The 23266-nt window shown below is 34.7% G+C and overlaps 2 protein-coding genes and 1 long non-coding RNA gene across 3 annotated transcripts; 2 read left to right on the forward strand and 1 right to left on the reverse strand.

The window, feature by feature from the left end:
* Positions 1-228: 228 nt before the first annotated feature.
* LOC126604736 (spindle and kinetochore-associated protein 1 homolog) lies at positions 229-4768 on the reverse strand. The gene is made up of 9 exons (XM_050272043.1): positions 4526-4768; positions 4302-4426; positions 3939-4051; positions 3758-3836; positions 3258-3325; positions 2820-2925; positions 2705-2734; positions 2381-2494; positions 229-507 (listed from the first exon to the last, which is right to left on the reverse strand). Exons 1-9 carry the CDS (start codon positions 4620-4622, stop codon positions 430-432), a joined length of 810 nt encoding a protein of 269 aa, XP_050128000.1. The 5' UTR covers positions 4623-4768; the 3' UTR covers positions 229-429.
* Positions 4769-14022: 9254 nt separating this feature from the next.
* LOC126604746 (uncharacterized) lies at positions 14023-15397 on the forward strand. The gene is made up of 2 exons (XR_007616729.1): positions 14023-14265; positions 15178-15397. It is a non-coding gene; the product is annotated as an uncharacterized LOC126604746 (long non-coding RNA).
* A 753-nt stretch (positions 15398-16150) lies between these two features.
* Positions 16151-19148, forward strand: LOC126602186 (uncharacterized). Its single transcript, XM_050269023.1, has 5 exons — positions 16151-18123; positions 18214-18389; positions 18435-18522; positions 18612-18717; positions 18819-19148. Exons 1-5 carry the CDS (start codon positions 16151-16153, stop codon positions 19146-19148), a joined length of 2673 nt encoding a protein of 890 aa, XP_050124980.1.
* Positions 19149-23266: the final 4118 nt, after the last annotated feature.

The following is a 23266-nucleotide window of genomic DNA, read 5'->3' on the forward strand; positions in this document are numbered from 1 at the left end:
ATTATTGAGTTTGAAGTGTTTTTCTAAATATAATTTTATCGATATCTTACGTGTGAAAATAAATATTTGCTTTATGTGAAATGAGGACACATTTTTTAACATCGCTCCGGACCTAAAAAATCTCTGGACCGGCCCTGTAAATGGGTCGAGTTTTTTTTTTTTTTGTAATTTTATTTTATCAAATGATAAATTTTGTTTAATTAGATATTAAATTAATCACCGACAGAATTCGACAGGTTAAGTGAGTCGAGTATTTGTGTCATTAAATCATTTACAACAAGTTTAAGAGATACAGTCGACAGTATAGCCTCAAAAGCTACAACATGAGCCAAACCTTCTTGCCATTTACACACAATGCAAAGCAAGAACTTGAATTTTTTTTAATCAAAAACCAAAATGATTGAGAACCAAACCATGATGCAGGCCCTGTCAAGGACGCTTTAATAGAATGATCACTCGATGAGACCCGATACGTGTCTCGCTTACACGACCAAGGTGACGAAGGACCTGTGCAGCAGCAAAATGCCCAAGGAAAATGGAATGAAAAAGAGAAATGCCATCACAAAACCTTAGTCATTATCATTTAAGTAAATATATAGCACAAAAACTCTTTTTTAATCAGTTATTCGAACTTAAGACCTCCTTGTTAGAGGAGAAATGAGATCATTAACTATATCATACTCCCGCTATATTCTACACGTATGACTGGCTAACTCGATTTGCCAACGGAAAAGATAACAGAAACGTGATAGGAAGTTTATGGAGGAGATAGTAAAGCTTCATGCTAATCTTGAAAGCATCTCATAAGCATCATAGAGTTTAAACAATTAACTACAAAAACAGAACTTTGAACTATGTAAAACTTAGACCTGGCAATTTCTTACACGACTTGTTAACAAGACATGCAAACGACACGAAAATAATCGGTTTCAGGTCGACACGATAACTAATTAGGTTGTTATCGGGTCACACAATAAGAACCCATTAATAACGGATCCTTAACAAGTTTACACGAGATTGACATGCAAATAATCTGTTTCGACACATTAAGAAAAATGTTATTTTGATAATTTTAATTTTTTAAACTACTTAAAAAACTTACTATAAAATACGAGAGCCGTATTGTATATGTATATAGTGTATATTAAAATATGAGAGTGACATGCGGATAATCTATTTTGAAACGTTAAGAAAAAAGTTATTTTAATCATTTTAATTTTTTAAACTACTTAAAAAAGCTTACTATAAAATACAATAGCCATATTGCATATGTATATAGTGTATATTAAAATATGTATTACTGTATTATTATTCTATATAAATTTCACAATTTTTAAGTTTTATTTATTTTTATAGTATACTATAGGCAAGGAGTGAGATTAAAAAAATTATAAAACACATTAAAAATAAAAATATCAAGTAATTTAAAAATACCAAACACATCGAAAAAAATATAATAATTAATTTACAAGTGCGAAAAAATGTGAAATAATATGCAAACCCTCATAATCACATCCTCTACACTTTGAGGATGGGTACATCGTAGTTCGAATTTTTAAAACCATACAAACCCTCATGAATAGTATTTTTAAGGGAGTTCAAAATAAACCAATATCATTTCCCTTGGTGATTGATGAAATTTGAAGGGTTTTGTTGTAAAAAAAAGGTGCAAGGTTTCATCAACCTTGAAACATAACTCCTTTCATTTTTCATATCCTTGAACATTTGGTATTTTGTTGTAATGTACTAATGTTTTTTATTACTCTTACGTTGGGGTATGTAATACTTAAAAGACAAATGTTATTTTTATGTTTTGAAGTAATATTTATGTGACAAGGTGATATACATATACAAATTTAGTATTATGTTTTCAATTTTTTGGGGGTCAAATTATGTTTTCTATTTCATTATTTATTAATTTAAAATATATTTTCCTTATCGGGTAATGGATCGGGTCATATTATCTGATAAGATTAATGGGTCGATTTCGGATCAGGTCATATTACCGTTCACTTTAACGGATGTTACACGACACGACTCGTTAAGATATCGGGGTATATCACGAAAACAACACGAATGTCAGGTGTATATAAAACCAACAGTAGCACGAGTATGCTAAAACTACTTTTAGGATGAAATTCCCACTGAAACCAAGCACATCAGGTTTGAAATAATTACCGGGGTAAATTAACCAAGACATGAAATAATCAGTTTGCAGTTCATGAAGCATGGGAAGGTAAATGTATACTATTTACTTAAAGTTATGCCAAAAACAGGTGAAGTTTTCTTTAATTGCACTACGATATTTCTTCCCTAACTTCTTTTTCAGTTTCTAAAATCATAAAAGTTTGAAAGAAAAAAAGGCAAGGCACAAGCTTACAGTTAGTATTGCTTTTCCAGTGTTGTCAGGCTTCAAGGTTGGTCCTTTCATGTCAGTTTCGAGAAAGAAGTGTTTTCCCTTTATTCCTTCTGTCATTGCAATGTCCCTCATTTCCTGCATATTTTATGGTGGGAAGTTGGGAACTGAATGCTAATGCATAAATCAACAGTTACATGCGATGCTCAAGAATACGACACCTTCACCAAGGATGAAGAGGCTTATATGATGAGAGAGAGCTACCTCCCACTTTGTAACCCATGCTATTGGCCACCAACAAAACTCCCCAGACAATTTAAAACATATAACCTTGTTAAGTTCACTTACCAGTGCCTTTTCCCAAAGATCTCCTGCTACCTGCATGATGATTGGTAAACCAGAGTCAGACGTGTTCAATAGCATCTAAGTACGAACCAAAGACTCAGAGAGACAGAATGCAAACCTTCTTCTTTGGGGCAAATATCAGCTGAGCGTTTGCTTCTGCATACGTCGCCATGTCATTAATAGCTGCATTGATCTTCTCTACTGTAAGCCTTCCCCTCATGTATCTGCGATTCGAAAATTGGGGAAAGAATTAGGAGACAATATCGGATTATCCAATATGTATCACCTTTCATTTGAGTCCTAGCTATCATATTCTCCTATATGCTAAGGCAACAGAAAGAAAGTTACGTAGCGAGCTGAAAACCTTCAGGATCATAATATGTGAGCCGTAGTATCATACTGCAGGTGGAAAGAGTTCTGGAGCTTATAAATGGCCGGAACATTCTTCAATGAGGTAAAAGTTGTTGTGCAAAAGCACACAGTGGACATGGGACTCACTCTTAAGTCTTAACAAATAAAGTAAGATAAGTTAAGAAAGAAGATTCAACCCACTCACCCTGACAAAGAATCCAGCTCTTCAGCAGTTATAAACCACAATGGTGGAGGGGAACGTCCCTTTTTCTCCTGAAATTAACAAAAACAGAAACAACAAGTGAAGTGATTATCCTGTAGCTACTGTATCTCCAACATATAACTAATGACAGTTCCAGAACAAGCTAGCCATATAACTGATACAGAAATAGTTTTCTGCACATCAATTCTCGAGTTATGAAAGAAAGACAAGGTATATTTAATATTGCAATATTAGTATGATAGTACTACCAAGCAATAGTATGAAGAAAAGGGTCACTCTTTAAGAAATAGTAAGAAATTAATCATCCAAATAAGTGCACGAACAAGAACAAGGACATGATTCTTCAAAGAGTATTCGAAGTTTTGCAGCACATCACAAATTCTCAATTGCAATATATGCTGTGGACATCCCTTGTTCCTTATTGATTGCATTGGCTGTGCACAAGTAGCGTGCGATGTGTGTGCGCAGAGAGCATTTCTTACCTTAGGTAGTGCAGCAGGCTCTTCCTCAAGCTTGAAGGACCCAAAACCGGTATTTTGTTGAGATCCTTCTGGAAACAAACTGAAATACACAAACATAAATCTCTACCTACCAAATACAAATAATGTAAGAGACCCAAATCAATAATGCTTAATCCATGGATGCATGAGAAACTTGTCTTACCACTTATTAGCATCCAAATTCAACATCGACATTCTTTCGGGAACATGCGAGGGCACATAAACTGACATGTCCTGCAATTTCTTTTGCTGCTTCAGCGCGGCATCGATGAGTTTCTGCCATCACATTACAACATCAAAGTACAATTCGCTGAAATTTCAACAAGCAAAACATGTTCCAGGATTAATTAAGTAAATTATCGCCTGCCCTAATGATCAAAATTGATTCTTTCACTTTCCCATTTGGTGGATATAAAATTAAATTTTGTAACTTGAATTTTCCTAGTTGCCAAGCACATCCTAAGCTCAACAAACATTTGAACGAATTTCCCCAAACTTGAGAGAGAGAGAGAGAGAGAGAGAGTACTTTAGCTTTAGGGATGGCTAGAGTTTCGTCACGCAAGCGGTCCTTGATGGCCTGAACCTGAAGCTCCATGGCCTTCACGGCCGCGTCGAGGGCCGACAAATCGGTGACGCTGCTCGCCGGGTACACTGCCACACGAACAATTCAGAGGTTATGCGGACAAGTATGATTACAAGAATTGGATGAAGCAGTAGCAGGCGGAGGAGATGGGTCGGGTCGGGTCTTACTGTTTCGCGCAATGACGAGATCTTGAAGCTCCGCGATCCGACGGTTGAACCCTGAGATAACCGAATCCAACGACGCCCCTGCTGTCTTTACCTCCATCTCGTTCTCTCTCTACCTGCCTTGAGAAACTTTCAATCTCTCTGTTGGATCGGAAAATCTTGAGTTTTTTGGTTTTCAATTGGTGGAAACTGTTTTAGCGGGAAAATGTGTAACGAAAACCTTGAAACTACTGCCTACCCGCTATGCTAAAGGCCCAAGCCTCCAGGCCAAGTTCTCTAGCCCACCTCAATTTGAAAACCCAACTTGAGCAACAAAACTTGAAAAATCTCAAGTTGTTTTTGTACCTCAAATTTATAGGCCAAGTTCACTTTATGATTACTTCGATTAAATCATTTTAATCTCTATATATAAAGCAAACACCCTAAACCCCAATCGGGTGAAACATTCAAATATCCCTAAAATACCGCTATGTTATTAAGGGTGTCAAAATAAAACAAGTTAAAGTTTTCAACTTTCACACATTAAGTTTTTTCAATGTCACCTAAAGTAAGAATGATGGAACACTTTCATACATCCGTTAGGTTTTTCGTGAAAACCTCTATTAACCCGTAACATGACATCCAAGTGGACAATAATTGGCTCCATGTGAACATCGAAAAATTAAAAAATATATATAAATAGAACTAAAAATTAAAAACTAAACCCTAAAATTTGAAACCCAAAACAACATCAGCCGCTCCGCCTAATCGACCAAGACCGCTCAACCCACTTGTTCCTCCTAGTCCACCGAGACCACCCAAGCCGCTAGTGCCGCCTAAGCCACCAAATTCACGGCAGCCAATGTATATTTATAACTTCAAACCAACAATTCTTTTTCAATTCTGCAAAAAATGGTGATTGGCAAAGGATGAGAATGAACTCGATTTGGGGTTGTCGATTGGATTAAATAAACATTTGATATTTTGTTATGTTATTTTAAGTATAATTGAAAGCGTGCAGTGAAGTGAGTTGTGTCAAAAGTGTGTTTTTAAAAGGTGACCTAATGCATTATTTTAAGCATAGCTTGTTCTCTTGCCCTATACAAGAGAGCGAAAAATGGTAGCAAAAACGTACGAGTGAGACTATGAGATGTGAGACTATTGGTATAGTGGATACAATTATAACATGATCTACAACGATCACATATATAAGGTTACATTCACATACAGTAGACATAATTGGCTTGGAATCCACAAGGATCATATATATAAGGTTAGAGTGACAATTTGCAAGTCTTGTTAAAGTGACCGTTTCGCAAGTCTTATCACATATATAGGGTTTAATTAATAATATAAAAATAAGGATGTGTGTACATTAATGTACCTGCACAACTACTAAACTTATCATTACCACAAAGTGGCACATTAACCAAAAAAATATAATTAAAAATACCAACCATGCAAGCACACCATCAGTCATGATTGCCCACCAAACCCTAGCATTAGGTTTAGCAAAATTTGACAACTCAACCGGTGCACATTATATGCACTTCATGTGCGCCATGCACATGGCATGCACATAATATGTACAATTTTTCCAAAATTTCCTAATTAATGATCTTAAAACAGGGCTATTAAATTAGACTAACTAAAATTTTGATTTAAGCATAACTAAAAGCATACAATGGCCGTTTGTGCGTGCATCTGTGGAGTGAGTACTGTCAAATGTGTGTTTTTAATAGGTGAACTAATGCATGAGTGGGAAAAATGGCGGCAAAAAGGACATGAGTTAGTCTATGTGTTATGGGCCTAGGGACTCTCTTAAACACTTGCCGTCAAAATGACTCCATAAGACTTAGTGATAAGACAAGGTAGATATAGGGTTTGGTGATAAGATAAGGTAGATATAGTCTCTTAATAATTTGATTTGCACACTTGCTTCGTAATAATGACACCTTGGGTGCCGCTCATTACTACCATAAATTGATGGGTTTTTTTTTTTCAATTATGGCTACTATTAGGGTCTTTGATGGTTTTTTGCAAAATAAAAAATAGAAAGGCCATATAATTAGGAAGAAAAAAAGTACATGAGAAAAGTAAAGGAAGAGAAAAGATTGTGTTGAAATTTAAACGCTACTATTACAAGAAAATTAAACGAAAATAAACAAGGGAAAATTTGAAAGAGGTCCAATTTTATAACCCATCTTTTGAAATAGATTCAATTTTTAGTGACTTTTGATTTTTGAAATAGATCCAATTTTTAGTCCAATTGGACCCATATCAAAAGACCCCAATAAACAAATTTAGTTAACCTATCTTTACCACATAATGTATCATAAAATATATTTACTTCCTGATGACATCTGCAGGAATTACACTACTAAAATTTTCATAGCCAAAGAAATCCCATTGCAATAGGACCATGAAAGGATCCTATGGACTTCCACAATTGCTGCATGTTTTCATGGCAGCATTGTCATATTGAAATTTTAGAATTTTAGTTATTACTTCCCTATCCACTCAAAGACCTGACAAACACCGCTAAACCATCTTTCTACATTCCAATACACTCAACCATCCAAATTTGTGATGATTGAGAGAATACAGAAGCTTGAGGCCTTCATACTTCAATTCCCCAATCGTCCCTAAGCACACCAAGATGACACCATGCACATACGTTGCTACTTCATGACCCCTTGAGATCGCCATCTTCAAAGCCTCAATTCCAGCTTTTTCTTATTGTCTTGGAAGAAGTATGTCATCCCTAGCATGTACAGGGCCTCGGAATTGCCACAATCTGTGTAACGTTTCAAGAAGTTGGAGACATCTTCATTATTGCTCCATGAACTAAGTGGTTAAAGCCTTCAAATTCCCTAATGTTGATGTGTTCGAATATGTGGTTGTCTTGACCGATTTGGTTGAACTTCTTGCACACCATCTTTGCTAAAAACGGGTCCTTAAAAGATCGAGAAGCAACCTTTGTCATTTTTTGGACAAGAAGTTCGTCCAGAAGAGATTGTATGGGCGATGAGGTGATTCTGGCTTTCTTCATCTTTTTGAACTTGTGGCTTTGAAATTAAACACAAACTCTTAAGAAGACAACTTAAATAGGAGGTTTATATCTTAGACAAGAAGGGGAAGAGATATGACTGAGAGAGTGAGAACAATTATATGTTGGAATTAAATGGTTCTGACAAGAAAGGAATTTGGTAAATATATAACGATGAAATACCCTTTGAATACAACTTTTCCCGTTGAATACAGCTGTTCAGTTATATCCAACAGTCATATCCTTTAGAATTAATTAATTAATAAATAAACAGTTATATTATTTCTTTATTAATTAATTAATCTATATCACTATAATCATAATCATATGTATATTAGTATACCAATGTTACAGTGTATCTTCACACATAATTACACATATTGTGAGAACCATGTTATCATAATCATATTCCAACACAAATACAGGAATTATAAGGTCCCTAATTCTAGAATAATGGCCAATTGTTAGTTATATATATACAAATCCATATACAAATACATGATTTGTACACTATATACACATGGTATGCACATAGTATGCACACTACATACACATGATATGTATAAAACTCCTTGGCCAAAGAGTTGCTTATGGCATTTTTATGAGCTTTAATTAAAAAAATTACCGCATTAAATTCAAATAAAAAATTAAAGTCATGTCTCAAAACTATATTACTATGATGTTTTCTTTCAACATAATTAGATCCTCCTCTAAATTGTATAGAACCAAAAAGGAATTGACTTTTATATGGTAAAACATAAGGTTGGCTTTAGAAAAAAAAAAAACAAAAAAAAAAAGATGTAAAAACCATCAAGTTTCAAACCTATGTCTTGTTGAAACTATCAAATTATACTCACCAATTGACCTGACACTTAATATTATTTAAGCTTGCACACAATTGATATATAGTAGAAAAATTCTAGAATGGGCTTAGACCAACCCTGGCATCCATGTGGCTCTGCCACTGATCAATTTCCCTAACCTATATGTAAGTTGGAAATGAAGTAGCAGGAGTTGATAAGCTATATGTTGGAAATAAAGTAGGGGGTGTGAGATTTGACAATTCACTAACCTATATGTTGGAAATGAAGTAGCAAGAGGAACAAAAAAAGGAGTGGTGGGGATTCCTACAACTTTCGTAGGTCATATGCATCAAATCCTCACCACACAAGTACCTTCAAAATAATCGCTATTTCACCCAATGGGTTTTCATCCACATCAATGATACACTTGTATAAATAGGCTTCTCACACTTATTTTCCATAACTATTAACCCATAGCAAAAAGTCATTGCACTTCTCAAATAGCCAAAACAATTCACAGCACCAGCATGTCCAAGTTCAGACAAATTGAGGATTTTAACATCGAGTTCCAGGGGTGGTACAACATGGAACCTCCTCCACTTCTGGATTATCCAAGGCAAATCATATGTCATCATTTAGATTTGTTGACTGTAAGACGTCACTAGAAAATATAGATCATGTCTGTGGGAAATTCGATTATGAGACGGGCGTTGCCGAGCATTGGAACCACAAGCTAGTGAAGGCAAAAAAAGAACTTGTGGACCTCAACGGTAAAGCCAATGAAGCGTTATACCATGCAAGCTAGTAGAAAACAAAGCCTAACACGTCTCAACAAAGGATTCATTTCTTAAATTTTGAATTGTCGCAGAAGCGTCGTGGCCATATTGAGTCGTATGAGCATTCTCGAAAGGGAAAGACCGAAATGGATGAGGAATGCAACAAGGGTTTTGAGGATATTCGTCAGGTAGCGAAGAGAAATGAACCGCATTAATCACAATGAGATTCTTTGATAGTGAAGGAGGTCAAATCGTTTAATAAAATTTGGTGATCGTTTGGTGAAGGTTGTGCTTAATAGCTATGGTAGAATAAATTTGAGGGCTTAGATGTTAAGTAATGTAACATAGTTGTGCAATGTATTTTCTAACTATTATATGATAATGAACATTAGGACTATGTATCCTTGTTATCTTCAGCGTCTACCATTAAGGGTGGGCATTTGGAACCGAAAACCGAAACCGAAACACGAACCAAATCGAACCGCACCGAACGGTTTGGTTTTGAGGGTTTTGAAACGGTTTTGGTTTTGAAACCTAACCGCAACATAGAAAACGGTTTGGTTTCGGTTTTGGCTTTTGAAAACTGCACCGAAACCAAACCAAACCGCAAATATTAATAAACATTTAATTAAATGTCCATATTAGATTTCATGTTTTAATTGGTTGTTTTTTAGAATCCATACATTTAGTATGGACTCAACCACACTAGAATATCATTATTCATCACTTTCTTTTGTTCATTAACTTAAAGGACCTTTGTTATTTTATACCATCACACACACACGCACACATATGTACAAGGGTGGACTAATCTTGTTATCAAGAGTCAAACAATGATCTAATGAAGTCCACTCATTTGAAGCATGATATCACATATTCTAGTATGAAAGTTTCGTTCATGTTTAATGAATTCAAAGTTATTCAACTTGTTTTATGTTATATCTTGTATGGGACACCCTTTTGTTGCACAAACATACTTTAACATCACAACTGCATGCAACATGCTAATTGTTTACATAACAAATGTCTTTTTCCTATTGCTACTGGGAAATGCTTATTAATATGTTAAATTGCAAAATGTACATTTTTTCTTAAAAACCAAACCGAAACCATTTGAAACTGCACCAAACAGAACCAAACGGTTTTGTTTCATTTCGGTTTTGGCTTCAAAATCGCACCGAACAGAACCGTAAAAAATTTAGGTTTCGGTTTTGGTTTCACTCAAAACCGCACCGAACCAAACCGTGCCCACCCCTATCTACCATGTCCCAAACTATCTTAATGCAAAGAGTATCAAATATGTAAACACACAATATGTACACTGTAAGAAAACGACATGCACATGATATGTACAGTATATGCCCATGCTATGAATAAAATTGGAGATCGGGCAGCGAGCTGGTTTTCGCAATTATAAGACACTTTAATGGCAAGCTATTGGTATAGTGGATACAATTAAAACATAATCCACAATGATCACATATATTACATATAGTGGATACGATTGGCTTAGAATCCAAACGATGAAATATATAAGGTTACAGTGACAGTTTGCAAGTCTTGTTATGTATATCAACCAACACTTAACCGTACACGTGGAAAACATGAAACTTGTTGTCGCTTATTTTATGATCACGCATGACCCTTAATATCCTCTAAGCTTTTTCTTAATTTTGTTTTTCACTGAGGTCGGGGCCACAACTAGGTTTTGGTCATACTCGCTAAATTTCAAGGCACAACATACATGCATCATAATTAGTGAACATTCTCGCTTCTCATATTAAGTTATAGCCTTGCACACCATGCACTCCATATGCATATAATGGAAAAAATTTCAAAAATTTCAGCAACTGGATACTTGAACAAAAAATTGGAACATATCCAGTATTCTGGCAAGTCAAAAATAAAGTTTTTTTCCACAACACATAGCCCCCAACATGACACACAAACCCTAATTGAACTTCTATGTATTAATTTATCTTACAAACAACCCGTATATTCCATAAATCATTGGTATAGGAACTTGGAATTAAACACCCTACCTTACAATGCTTGTCGAAGCTTTAGTTGCCAGAAAAAATGGAACTTTCCGGCCAAAATAGAAAATATGGTACAAACGTCTTATCTTTAAGGAATGAAGAATTGTTGTCTCAAGTTATGGAAGAATAACATACATAGCTCACAGATCTTAGCTCTCTCTCGAGATCCTTGTGTTCAAAATCAGAGTTATGAGCTCAATCCAAAACATAACTCACTCTTCTCACTTCTCTCCTGACTTCTCTCTCTTTTAAATAAAACAGTGTCGCTTTTAAGCGACATAAAGTATGGGTGTCGCATATAGAAGCGACACTAATTGTTGTTTTTATATATTTTAAATCCTGCGTCGGTTCTGAGCGACATATATTTTATTTTTTTAAATATTTTGAAACCCGGTGTCGGTTGTAAGCGATAGATTGATAGTCTTTATATACCCTCCCCCGTGTTTTCTTCTTCTTCTCTTGCATTTATCTCATTCTCACGATTTACGAAGCCTTCTGGTTCTCTCTTTCACCATTGCAATTTCTTCTTCCCGAGTTCTTGCAAGTTCATTCTTCACAAAGGTAAGTTTTTCTTGCTTGTAATATTTTTATTCTCTCTTTCACCAGTTTTTCTTGCTTGCAAGTTCATTATTCTTCACAAAGGTATGTTTTATGTTTAATTTTTAGATACAATTTATTTTTGTAGGGAATTTATTTGAGCTGGTTGAGTACATAAAGAATTGATCGACGACGGAATTCTTCTATAATTCAGGTTTCAATCACTAAATTCTTTAATTTTTAAATTGTATAATACACAAGTTTATTTATTTAAAAATTGTAATTTAAGTAGTTAGATAAATTTCTACTATTTTTGTTAAATTAATTAATATTTAGGCGAATTAATTAATTTTGTCACTTGAATTGTTATGAGAAAATGGAATGAATATTATTTATAAGCATTTATGTTAAATTAACAACATTAAATATAACATAAACTTATAATATTGAGTAATTTAAGAATATATTATGTTAAATTAAATTTTTTTGCACTCTAATTGTTATTTTAATTTGTTGTTATTTTGATAATTTTTTGTTGTTATTTACTAGAATGGATTAGATGAGAATAATTTGAATTGTTATGAGAAAATGGAATGAATAATATTTATAAGCATTTATAAACGAAATTAACAATATTAAATATAACATCAACTTATAATATTGAGTAATATAAGAATATATTATGTTAAATTAAATTTTTTTGCACTGTAATTGTTATTTTAATTTGTTGTTATTTTGATAATTTTTTGTTGTTATTTACTTGAATGGATTAGATGAGAATAATTTGAATTGTTATGAGAAAATGGAATGAATAATATTTATAAGCATTTATGTTAAATTAACAATATTAAATATAACATAAAATTATAATATTTAGTAATATAAGAATATATTATGTTAAATTAATTTTTTTTTGCAATTTGAATTGTTATGAGAAAATGGAATGAATAATATTTATAAGCATTTATGTTAAATTAAAAATATTAAATATAACATAAACTTATAATATTTAGTAATATAAGAATATATCATGTTAAATAATTTTTTTTTGCAATTTGAATTTTTATGAGAAAATGGAATGAATAATATTTATAAGCATTTATGTTAAATTAACAATATTAAATATAACATAAACTTATAATATTTAGTAATATTTAGTAATATTATTTCAGTGTTAAATTAATTTTTTTTTTCAATTTGAATGGTTATGAGAAAATGAAATGAATAATATTTATAAGCATTTATGTTAAATTAACAATATTAAATATAACATAAACTTATAATATTTAGTAATATAAAAATATATTATGTTAAATAATTTTTTTTTGCAATTTGTATGTGTCACAGCCCGTTCCAAAATATTACATTCGTGGCTGTGAATGGACGAAATTGCCCTTAAGAAATACTAAGTATGTGAAGCTCAAGTTGTTAATTATTTAGGTTCCTAAGTTTTGAAAATAAAATGGAATTTATTAAGGATGGAACTTAGATTTTTAGGTTAAAATTTTGTGGTTTGGAGTTGGGGATTGGAAAAGGATCACGAGGGATCCCCACATCCCTCAATCCTCTCCCTATTTTCTGCATACTGTCTCTCTCTCTCCTCCCTCACGAAACTCTCAGTTCTCTCTCCCTCTCCTTCGAACTCACGGACCAACCACAAAACCACCCTAAATCTATACCAACGACGAATCTAAGACCACCATTGGAACCCTGAAGACTTCACGAGCACGATGGTATCCATTTCAGGTAAGTTCTACTTCGGAAAACCCTAGTTTTCAAGGACCCCGTGATATTGCACTGTTCATGAACTTCGAATTGGATTTGTTTTAGGTGAAACCAAGCTCACAGTGAGCTTAAGGAGGTCACGAGGAGGCTCGGAGTGCCTCGTTTGAACAAAATGGACGTCGGGATCGTTGGGTTCGAGTTTGGCCGAATTTGGTGAAATTTGGAAAGGTATGATCTTGTTGTTTTTGGACCTTAAAAACCTTCCAACGTGATAGTAGGTGTTAAATGCTTCATTTTGGTGTAAAATTCGAAGAAAATGGACCAAAAACGAGTGAAATTAGTGGTTTTGAAAATTTACCCAGTTTCCGGCGCCGGCGACGGTCGCCGGAGCTGAAGGTTGAAGGTGACGGAATATTCCGTCAAGTTTGACGGAATATTCTGACGCCGTTAGTCAGTTTTAACGGAAACCGTTAGTTGTTAACGGAATATACTAGGATTTGACGGAATATTCCCTAACGCCGTTCACTGTAGCCGTCAGTGTGCATGTCACGTGGCCGCGCGTGGGGGGCGCGTAGGTCCGTGCCACGTCAGGCGCGTGGAGGCGCGTGAGACCTCCAAAAATTATTTTAAAAATATGGGGATGATCCTGAGGTTGTGTAGGTCACGGTGGTATATTCATATACCCAATTTGAGCAATATATGAGGAGTTATTAACTAAGATTTGGGTTAGGCGTTAAATAACGTCAAAATGGTTACTTTTGTATAGGTTAGGTTTATGCGGGCATCGGGCATGGCCAAGGGATGCTCAGGGACTTACGAGACGTCGATGTAATCTGTGAGTGGGCAGTTTTGTTTTCCGTATATCTATATACTTGACGTTTTCCCAGAAATTGAATTAGAATGAAATTATGTTTTAAACGAAAGGTATATAGAATTATATGAAAATGTGAATTGAGATGCCATGCATAGAAGTATATGAAATATATATAGAAATGTGAATCGAATTGCCATGCATGAAATGATATGAAAAGTATGAATTGAGATATGATGCATATTGAGATATGATGCATATTGAGATATGATGCATATGAATGAATGGTGCGGCGGACGCACAGGTGAATATCAGGTGAGTATTTAAATACTGTTATGATGATGTTGATATATATTGAGCTCAAATCCTGCACCATGGTTTAGTGCTTATAGTATTCACCGCATCGCACGCTCGCCTTGGATCCAAGTAGATGCTGGTCGCACAGTCCACGCGGAGTGGGTGCGACGGGCCAGTCGAAGAGTGTTAGTGAGATTTCGACTGGTGGGTGACCTTAGATTATGTGCACAGATGATTGATGAGAAAGCACTAGAGCGTAACTTGTGTGCAGAAGGCCGTACAGGTCACGCGGAGTGACTCCGGCAGAGAGTGAGAGTGATAGATTTTGAGCTCTAGGTTCAACCGGGCAGGGCTATTAGAGAGGGCCTCCGGTTGATTACTTTCTTGCACCTGATATGATTATTGTTGATGCATCCATACTTAACTGTTGAATTAGACATGGCATGGCATGATTGATAAAGAGATAATGTTGAGATAGTAAAAATGAAGTTTTGAGAATATATATGTATATTTATATTTTACATTTCTGGGAAAGTATACAGGTTTTACGGAGAGGGGTTACAACGTTTTGAGAAATGTTTGGATTTGGAAAAGAATTGTTTTACTGACCCACTCAATTTTGGTTTTGCGCCCCTCCAGGTTCAGGAATCACAAAGGTGTGGTGACTACGAGGAATTCGACGGTGTTCTGACAGATTGGACAAAATTAGGACTCACCTCCGGGTGTATCAATTTAAATTGTATCTTAAAGCTTCCGTACTGTGCAAATGGTTACGTCACTCTCACGTGACGGCCAGCATGCCCTCCTTCGGGATGGGGTGTGTCAGTATGGTTATGAGAAAATGAAATGAATAATATTTATAAGCATTTATGTTAAATTAACAATATTAATATAACATAAACTTATCATTTTTAGTAATATAAGAATATATTATGTTAAATTAATTTGTTTTACAATTTGAATTGTTATGAGAAAATGGAATGAATAATTTAAATAAGCATTTATGTTAAATTAACAATATTAAATATAACTTTTGCACTATAATTGTTATTTTAATTTATTGTTATTTTGATAACTTTTGGTTGTTATTTACTAGAATGGATTAGATGAGCATAATTTTGATAACTTTTTTGTTGTTATTTTAATTTGTTTTTACTATAATAGGTGTTGAAAATTAAAAGATTGCAATCGTGATAGAGTTCGAGGGTTGAAAGATAGAAATTGAAAATTCTAATAGTTATGCCTACATGATAGGGATTGCAAGATTGTGGGCATCTTAGTGTCAGCGTAATATTTTACCCTCGTAAACTGGTAAAACATGGACAAGAGTTGGTTGACGATACCCTGAATTTTTTAAGCGTATACAGCTGGAATTAATTTGTTTTTGGATCAAGCAGTTGCAAATGGTGTTGGTCCTGATAAGTTTAGATGTCCTTGCAAAAGATGTTGTAATCGATATACTTTTGTTAGGAACACTATTATTGAACATCTCATATTGTATGATATGGATAAAGATTATAAAAATGCTTGATGGCGACATCATGGCGAGCAAAACATTGGAGAGCAAAATGTGGCAATTGGAGAAGAAGAAACAGGAGATGAGGTGATTGGCATGCATGACTTTCTTAATGATGTATTTGTCCAACCATTAACAGAAGAAGGTGTTGGGCCGTCTACTGAACCGTCTATTGGGGAAGGGCGTCCAGAAGAGGTGGAGACTTTTTTTAGGTTGCTTGAAGAGGCAGATCAAGATTTGTGGCCAGGGTGTAAGGAATTTAAGAAATTAGAAGCAGTTGTAAGACTGTATCAGATCAAGTGTTTAGCGGGAATGCCAGACGAGATCTTCACAACTTTACTGGAGTTAATTAAAAGAATGTTGCCTGAAGGGGATTGTTTGCCTGAATCTTGTTATAAGGCAAAAAAACTTATAAATGACTTGGGTCTGACGTATGTGAAAATTGATGCATGTCCCAATGATTGCATGATCTATTGGAAAAATACTTCGGATTTGACCGTGTGCTCGGTTTGTGGTGAATCAAGATATAAAATTACCAACGCAGCGGATAGGTCGAGAAAAAAGATCGCAGCTAAGGTTATGTGGCATTTTCCTTTAAAACCACGATTGCAACGATTTTTTATGTCGAAGCATACGGCTGAACATATGAGGTGGCATGCAATTGAATGTCCTAAAGATGAGTTTATGAGACATCCTTTAGATTCTCTAGCATGGAAACATTTGGATAATTTATATCCGGATTTTGCATCAGAAATTCGAAATGTCCGATTAGGGTTGGCCAATGATGGATTTAATCCTTTTGGAAAAATGAGGAATGACCATAGCACATGGCATGTGGTGCTTTCTGTTTACAATTTGCCGCCTTGGATGTGCATGAAGCAACCAAATTTGTTGTTGTCTCTTTTAATACCAGGACCGCGCAGTCCTGGTAAAGAGATTGATGTATACATGCGTCCACTGATTGACGAGTTGAATGAGTTGTGGGAGGTGGGCACTCCAACTTATGATGCGTATTCCAACCAAAGTTTTACGATGAAGGCTGCTGTCTTATGGACTATAAGTGATTTTCCGGCTTATGGAATGTTGTCAGGATGGAGTACACATGACTATAAAGCCTGTCCACATTGCATGCATGATAAAAAATCTATTTACTTGCCGGTGAGTCGTAAAATTTGTTATATGGGGCATCGACGCTTTCTTGAAGATAATCATAGGTTTCGAAGGCAAACCACAGCTTTTAATGGTCGTCGAGAGCATCGTAGTGCACCAAGGCAGTGGATTGGTTTACAATGTCTCGAAGAACTTTGCACATTGAGATTTACTTTTGGAAAACCAAAGAAAAATGCTTCAGTTGGGCAACGCAAAAAAAGAACTTTGAGCAGTACAAGTGGTAACAATCAGTGGAAGAAGAAATCTATTTTTTATGAACTACCTTATTGGAGGCATCTGTTGATTAGACACAATCTTGATGTTATGCATATCAAGAAGAATATATGTGACCGTGTGGTGGGAACATTGCTAGGTATAGAAAAGTCTAAAGATGGATTGGTTGCCCGTGCAGATCTTGAAGTTTTGAACATAAGACGCAGTCAACACCCACGTAGAGAAGGAAATAGAACATTTCTACCTCCAGCTTTGTTCACGTTGAAAAGAGAAGAAAAAACTGCGTTTTGCAATGTGTTGTCTACTATTCGGGTCCTCGATGGATATTCATCAAATTTATCACGATGTGTGCACATGAATGAACGAAAAATACATGGGTTGAAAAGTCATGATTGCCATGTTTTAATGCAGCAGTTACTCCCGCTTGCAATACGCCCGGTTTTGCCTAAAGCTGTTACTATGGTATTATTAGAGTTGAGTGCAATTTTCAGACAGTTGTGTAGTAAGAAGGAGTCTGAGGAAGGATTCAAGGAACTGAGTTCAAGAATTGCCTTGACATTATGTCAACTTGAAAAAATATTTCCTCCTGCATTTTTTTATATAATGGTGCACCTTCCAGTTCACTTGGCAGATGAAACAGCTCTTGCAGGGCCAGTTCCCTATAGATGGATGAATCCAATTGAACGGTAATTAATAATTTTTTATAAATTTTTTACAATTGTAGTCATAACTTTAATTTATAATTATAATTGTTTGTGTTTCGTTTATAATTATAGGTATTTGCAAACATTGAAGCGCTATGTTCGTAATAAGGGTCGTCTTGAAGGTTCTATTCCTGAAGCATATTTGGTGGATGAGTGCTTGTCCTTCTGTTCCATGTATCTTAGAGGTGTCGAGTCTCGTCGTACCCGTAGAGGCCGAAATGAAGATGGTATTGGACGTGGAGTGTTTGGTGGGTTATCAATTTTTGACTCCAAATGATGTTATATGGGTTCAGAAGAACATGTGGAGCTTGATCTAAATGCTCTTGATCAGTGTCATAGATACATTCTAAATAATTGTGATGAAGTGAACCCATTTAGAAGGTAAGAACGTTTAATCATACGTTTTAATGTTTTATTGATTTTCTTAACTTTGAAAAATTAATTATCTAAATTTGGACATAATTGTGTAGCCAACATGAGGAATTCTTGAAAACTAAACATCGTCGAGAAATGTTAACTATGAGACAAATTAAGGAGCTAAGCAAGAAAGAATTTCTAGAATGGTTCAAGCAACATGTGAGTTGATATAACAATCACATTATTTATTTATTGTTATGCATTTTAATTATAACATGTTATAGTTATTCTGTCAATTTTTATCTTCATACTTATTACAGATGAATTCAAGTTATCATGCTAATGACACGTTGATATCTGAAGACTTGCATTGGCTAGCTAATTATCCTAGTAGGGTTGTGAGTAGATATAAAAGTCACATTGTTCATGGGTTTAGATTTCGTATAAAATCTGTGGATGATAAGCATAAGAATCAAAATTGTGGTGTCTTTGTACCTGCAAATGCTCCTGGAGCAATTGGGCAAGTGAATTGTTATGGCAGAGTTGTCGATATGTTCGAGGTTAAATATTGTGGTCCTACTGAGGCAGGAGATAGGGGTCGAGCTGTGATGTTATTTAAGTGCGAATGGGTTAATAGTGAAAGTCCATGAGGAATGAAGACCGATCAATATGTACACTCCTTCACCCTATATGAATACAGTGAATGAATGCGATCTTCAATTTGAAATATTTAACCCTATATGAATACAGTGAATGAATGCGATCTTCAATTTGAAATATTTACACTAGTGGATATCACAAAATCTTGTGTTATACTTAATGAAAGTATGAATAAACTTTTTAAGTGTTAGTGAATCTATCGTTTTGATGGAATACGAATTCCACGAAACTAATTTCAACGATCGAACCATCAAACATGTTTGTATATAATTCGAGATCGCATACGCCAAAAATTGCAAAAAACAAACATTCTGAGACAAAGTAACGGGAACAACTTATTCGACGATTATTAACGAAAAATCACGATTTAACGGTTATTTTAACTCCGATTTTGTTGATTTTTTATATGTACACTCCTTCACCCTATATGAATACAGTGAATGAATGCGATCTTCAATTTGAAATATTTACACTACTGGATATCACAAAATCTTGTGTTATACCCAGATTAATACAAATTGGTACGTTATATTTAATATTTGTGCATGTTATATTTCATAATTGTATGTTAATATGATGTTTATATGTTTTTATAATTTAATACAACAAATTATTTGCATAAGAAAAATTCATTTTAAACGAATTATGATAAGATAAGATAGGATGTTTGTGGTGATTTTAGAATATTTATCATATTATTTTATGAACTAGTTGGTCAATTATTTACAATAAAAATCAAAATTTTAATTAAAAATTAACAGAAGAATGTTTGATCAAAAGTTTCAAAGTTATAGATGTTTGATTAAAAAAATTCAAATATAAGGCATCTATATCAAAATGATCCTAAAATTATATTTCTGTTTTTTATTAAGTATTATGTATAAGTTAAATTTTATATATTAAAATATTATATGAAATAACATAACTGCTTATTTTTTAATTTTGGGTTAAACTTTTTGTTTTTTTTTTCTCCTGCGTTTTTTTTTTTTTTTTAGTTAAACTCTTTTTTTTTATGTTGGGCGGGAATTTTCCCGGTTTTTTTTGCACGGGGAAATGGATTGGAAGAATTAGGGTGGAATTGGACATGCGAATGAACCGAGGCATCGAAATAATAAATAGTTGCGTCGAAATAATAAGTAGTGGCGTCGGTTTGAACCAACGCAACCACTTATTATTTCGACGCCTCGTTTCATACGTCGGTTTAAACCGACGCAACCAGTTATTGTTTCGACGCAAACATGTATTATTTCGATGCCTCGGTTCATTCGCACGTCCAATTCCGAGGCCACTGCAATGACTGTCTGTCAGAAGAACGTCGGTTCAAACCGACACAATTGTCTTCTATTTCGACGCTAGTCAAATCTGTCAGACTAACGTCGGTTTTAAGCGACGTAATATGACCCTATTTCGACGCCAGAATCCTTGCAGTCAAAAGTGTGTCAAAGGTTGTGTCGGTTTGAAGCGACGTAATGTTTGCATATTTCGACGCTAAGTTTTTTTTGCATATTTAAGCTTCTACGACCCATTTCCGTCTCTCTCATTTCACTCCCTTCACTCCCTCATTTCACTCCCTCTCCTTCTCCATCTTCTGTATTCCGTATTTCTTCCGTGATTCCTTTACTTTTGCTATGGATAGTAGTAGTGATCATCAACGTTATGAGGAACTTCATGTGGAAGAGGAGGAGGTCGAAGCTGGTTATTTTTCCATATTATTATTAGTTTCGTTTTTTTTGTGTGTTTAATCTTCTATTATTCTTATAAACTGAAAATTTACATCTGTTTCCTACTTTTTGGTGTGTTTTAATTGTGGTTTTTGTATGAACAAGGAACATCTCAACGGAGGCGAGGACCCTCAGTTCCCAAATGGACGAAACAACTTTGTTCGTTTGATATGTCCGGAAAATGCATTAGTGATAATTCTAGTGCATTTTCAAAATATGTGGCATCGGAGGTTAGAGACCACAGAAAACTCCCATTGGCGAAGCATTGGCGTAAGATTAAGGATGTAGATAAGGAAGCTTTCTGGAATAGAATTAAGGTATAGGTATTTTTATTTTTATTAGAAAATAAAAGAATAATTCAATGAATGTTATAATATTTGACTTGGTTGATTTTTTTTTTTTTTTTATGGATGTAGGGAAATATTGTTTTTGAACATGCAGATATACCAAAAATGCCTTTGATCCGCTTTATGACGCTTAAGGTTGCTGAGCATGTACATAAAGAGTTTAGAAATAAGTTAAAAAAAAAGTATTATACCGAGAGAGCTGCAGAGGAGCGTCGCTAGCCTCCTCCTGATGTGAATCCTACCCAGTGGGGTAATTTGTTGGCATACTGGAGTGGAGATAAAACAAAGGTAATCGATGTAGTTTATTTCGTTATAACTATAAATTTGTGTAATAATTTTTTTATTTTTATTTTCAGGAGGTTGCTGAAAAAAACAAGATTAATCGGCAAAGGAAAACAATGAACCATACTACTAGTACAAAATCTTTTGCAAGAAAGCGACAAGAATATGTATGGATTGTACAATTTGAAGAAATGTTATTTTAAATATTCTATAGTTGTTATAAATTTTAATTTTAATGAGGTTTGCCTAAAATTGTTTGTGTGAAATTTTATTTTTGGTAAAGCGGAAGAAGCATGGGAAAGAAGCCGATCCAGTAACCTTTTTTCGTGAATGTCATACACGAAAAAATGAAACTTGGATTGATGAAGAATCGGAGCGTACAGGGGTAATTTATTTTACTGTGTTAGTATTTCATTGTTATTAATTTTTATTATCTATAGCTTATTTTTCTGTTTTACGATTGAATTTTTATTTTTAAAAATTGTAATGCTAGGCAACAATGGAGAGCAATATGCAAACTTTGATTCAGTCGGGGCAAGAGGATAATGAAGATCTTAGGACCCAAGTGTATGTTGATACAATGGGTCCTGAGAGGTATAATAGAGTCAGAGGATACGGTCATGGGGTGACTCCTGATATGGTGTCCTATGCATCTTCTTCGTCTTCTACATCAATTTCCTCCAAGAGGTCATCTAATAGTGCAATGGCATTGCTGATGACTCAAAATAATGAGTTGAAATTGAGGAACGAAGATAACAATAAACGGATTTCGGACCTAGAGAACAAGCAAAGTCAGATGTTTACGTGGCTTTTCCAAAGATTTCAGCCACAACCACAACCACCGTATAGCCCGGGAACCCAACAGTTAGGCCAGAGTCAGCCTCCTCCTCCTCAACAGACGGGTCAAAGTCAGCCAACCCCTGCATATCCATATGCTGGCCATAATCAGCAACCTCCGTATCTTATGTATCCGATGCGTATGCAGCCTACGCCATACATGCAGCAGCCGCCTATGCCATACATGCAGCAGCCTCTCATGCCTTACATGCAGGAGCCGCCTTATCAAGTGCCAATATATCGACTCGAGATGGCTGCTCCTTGTCCTGAATTTCCAGCTGGGGGGTTTGCTGAAATGCTTGCGGGTGTTGGATCTGATGTGGACTTGTCGAGGATGTTGGCATCAAATGTAGGACCTCAAGGATAAGAAGGATCTGTGCCACGTTCAGGAGCAGATTCGGTTCCGTTGTTTATTTGGTTCGCTTTCTTGTCGGTTAAATATGACATTTTAATCGTTCTATCTTTTTTGTTTTTTTATGTTATGTTTGTAATGTCGGATTTAGTAGTTGTTATGACGGATGAGTTTTTGTATATTAAGTGGAACGTTAGATGTACAATATTTGTGTATTTTGGCACTATTTTTATTGTTAATTATTTTCATTAATGTATGTACAATATTTGTGTATTTTGGCACTATTTTTCTTGTTAATTATTTTCATTAATGTTTATTTTGGCCTTGGAATTTAGTAATATAATTATATAAATTTTTTCTGTTACAATGAATTGAAGACGAATGCAGTTTGTTGGTTTTTTTTATTATTATTAACAAAGGTGGTGTCGGTTAAGACCGTTATTAGTTTGCATATTTTATTTATTTAATTGTTATTTGACGTCGGTTTTTGGGATATTAAATTGATTTAATATTATTTCAGTGTCGTTTAAAAGCGACAGTAGGATGAATATTTTACAATTAAATTGCTA

This window comes from Malus sylvestris, chromosome 2 (assembly GCF_916048215.2).
Source record: "Malus sylvestris chromosome 2, drMalSylv7.2, whole genome shotgun sequence".
Taxonomy (NCBI): Eukaryota; Viridiplantae; Streptophyta; class Magnoliopsida; order Rosales; family Rosaceae; genus Malus; species Malus sylvestris.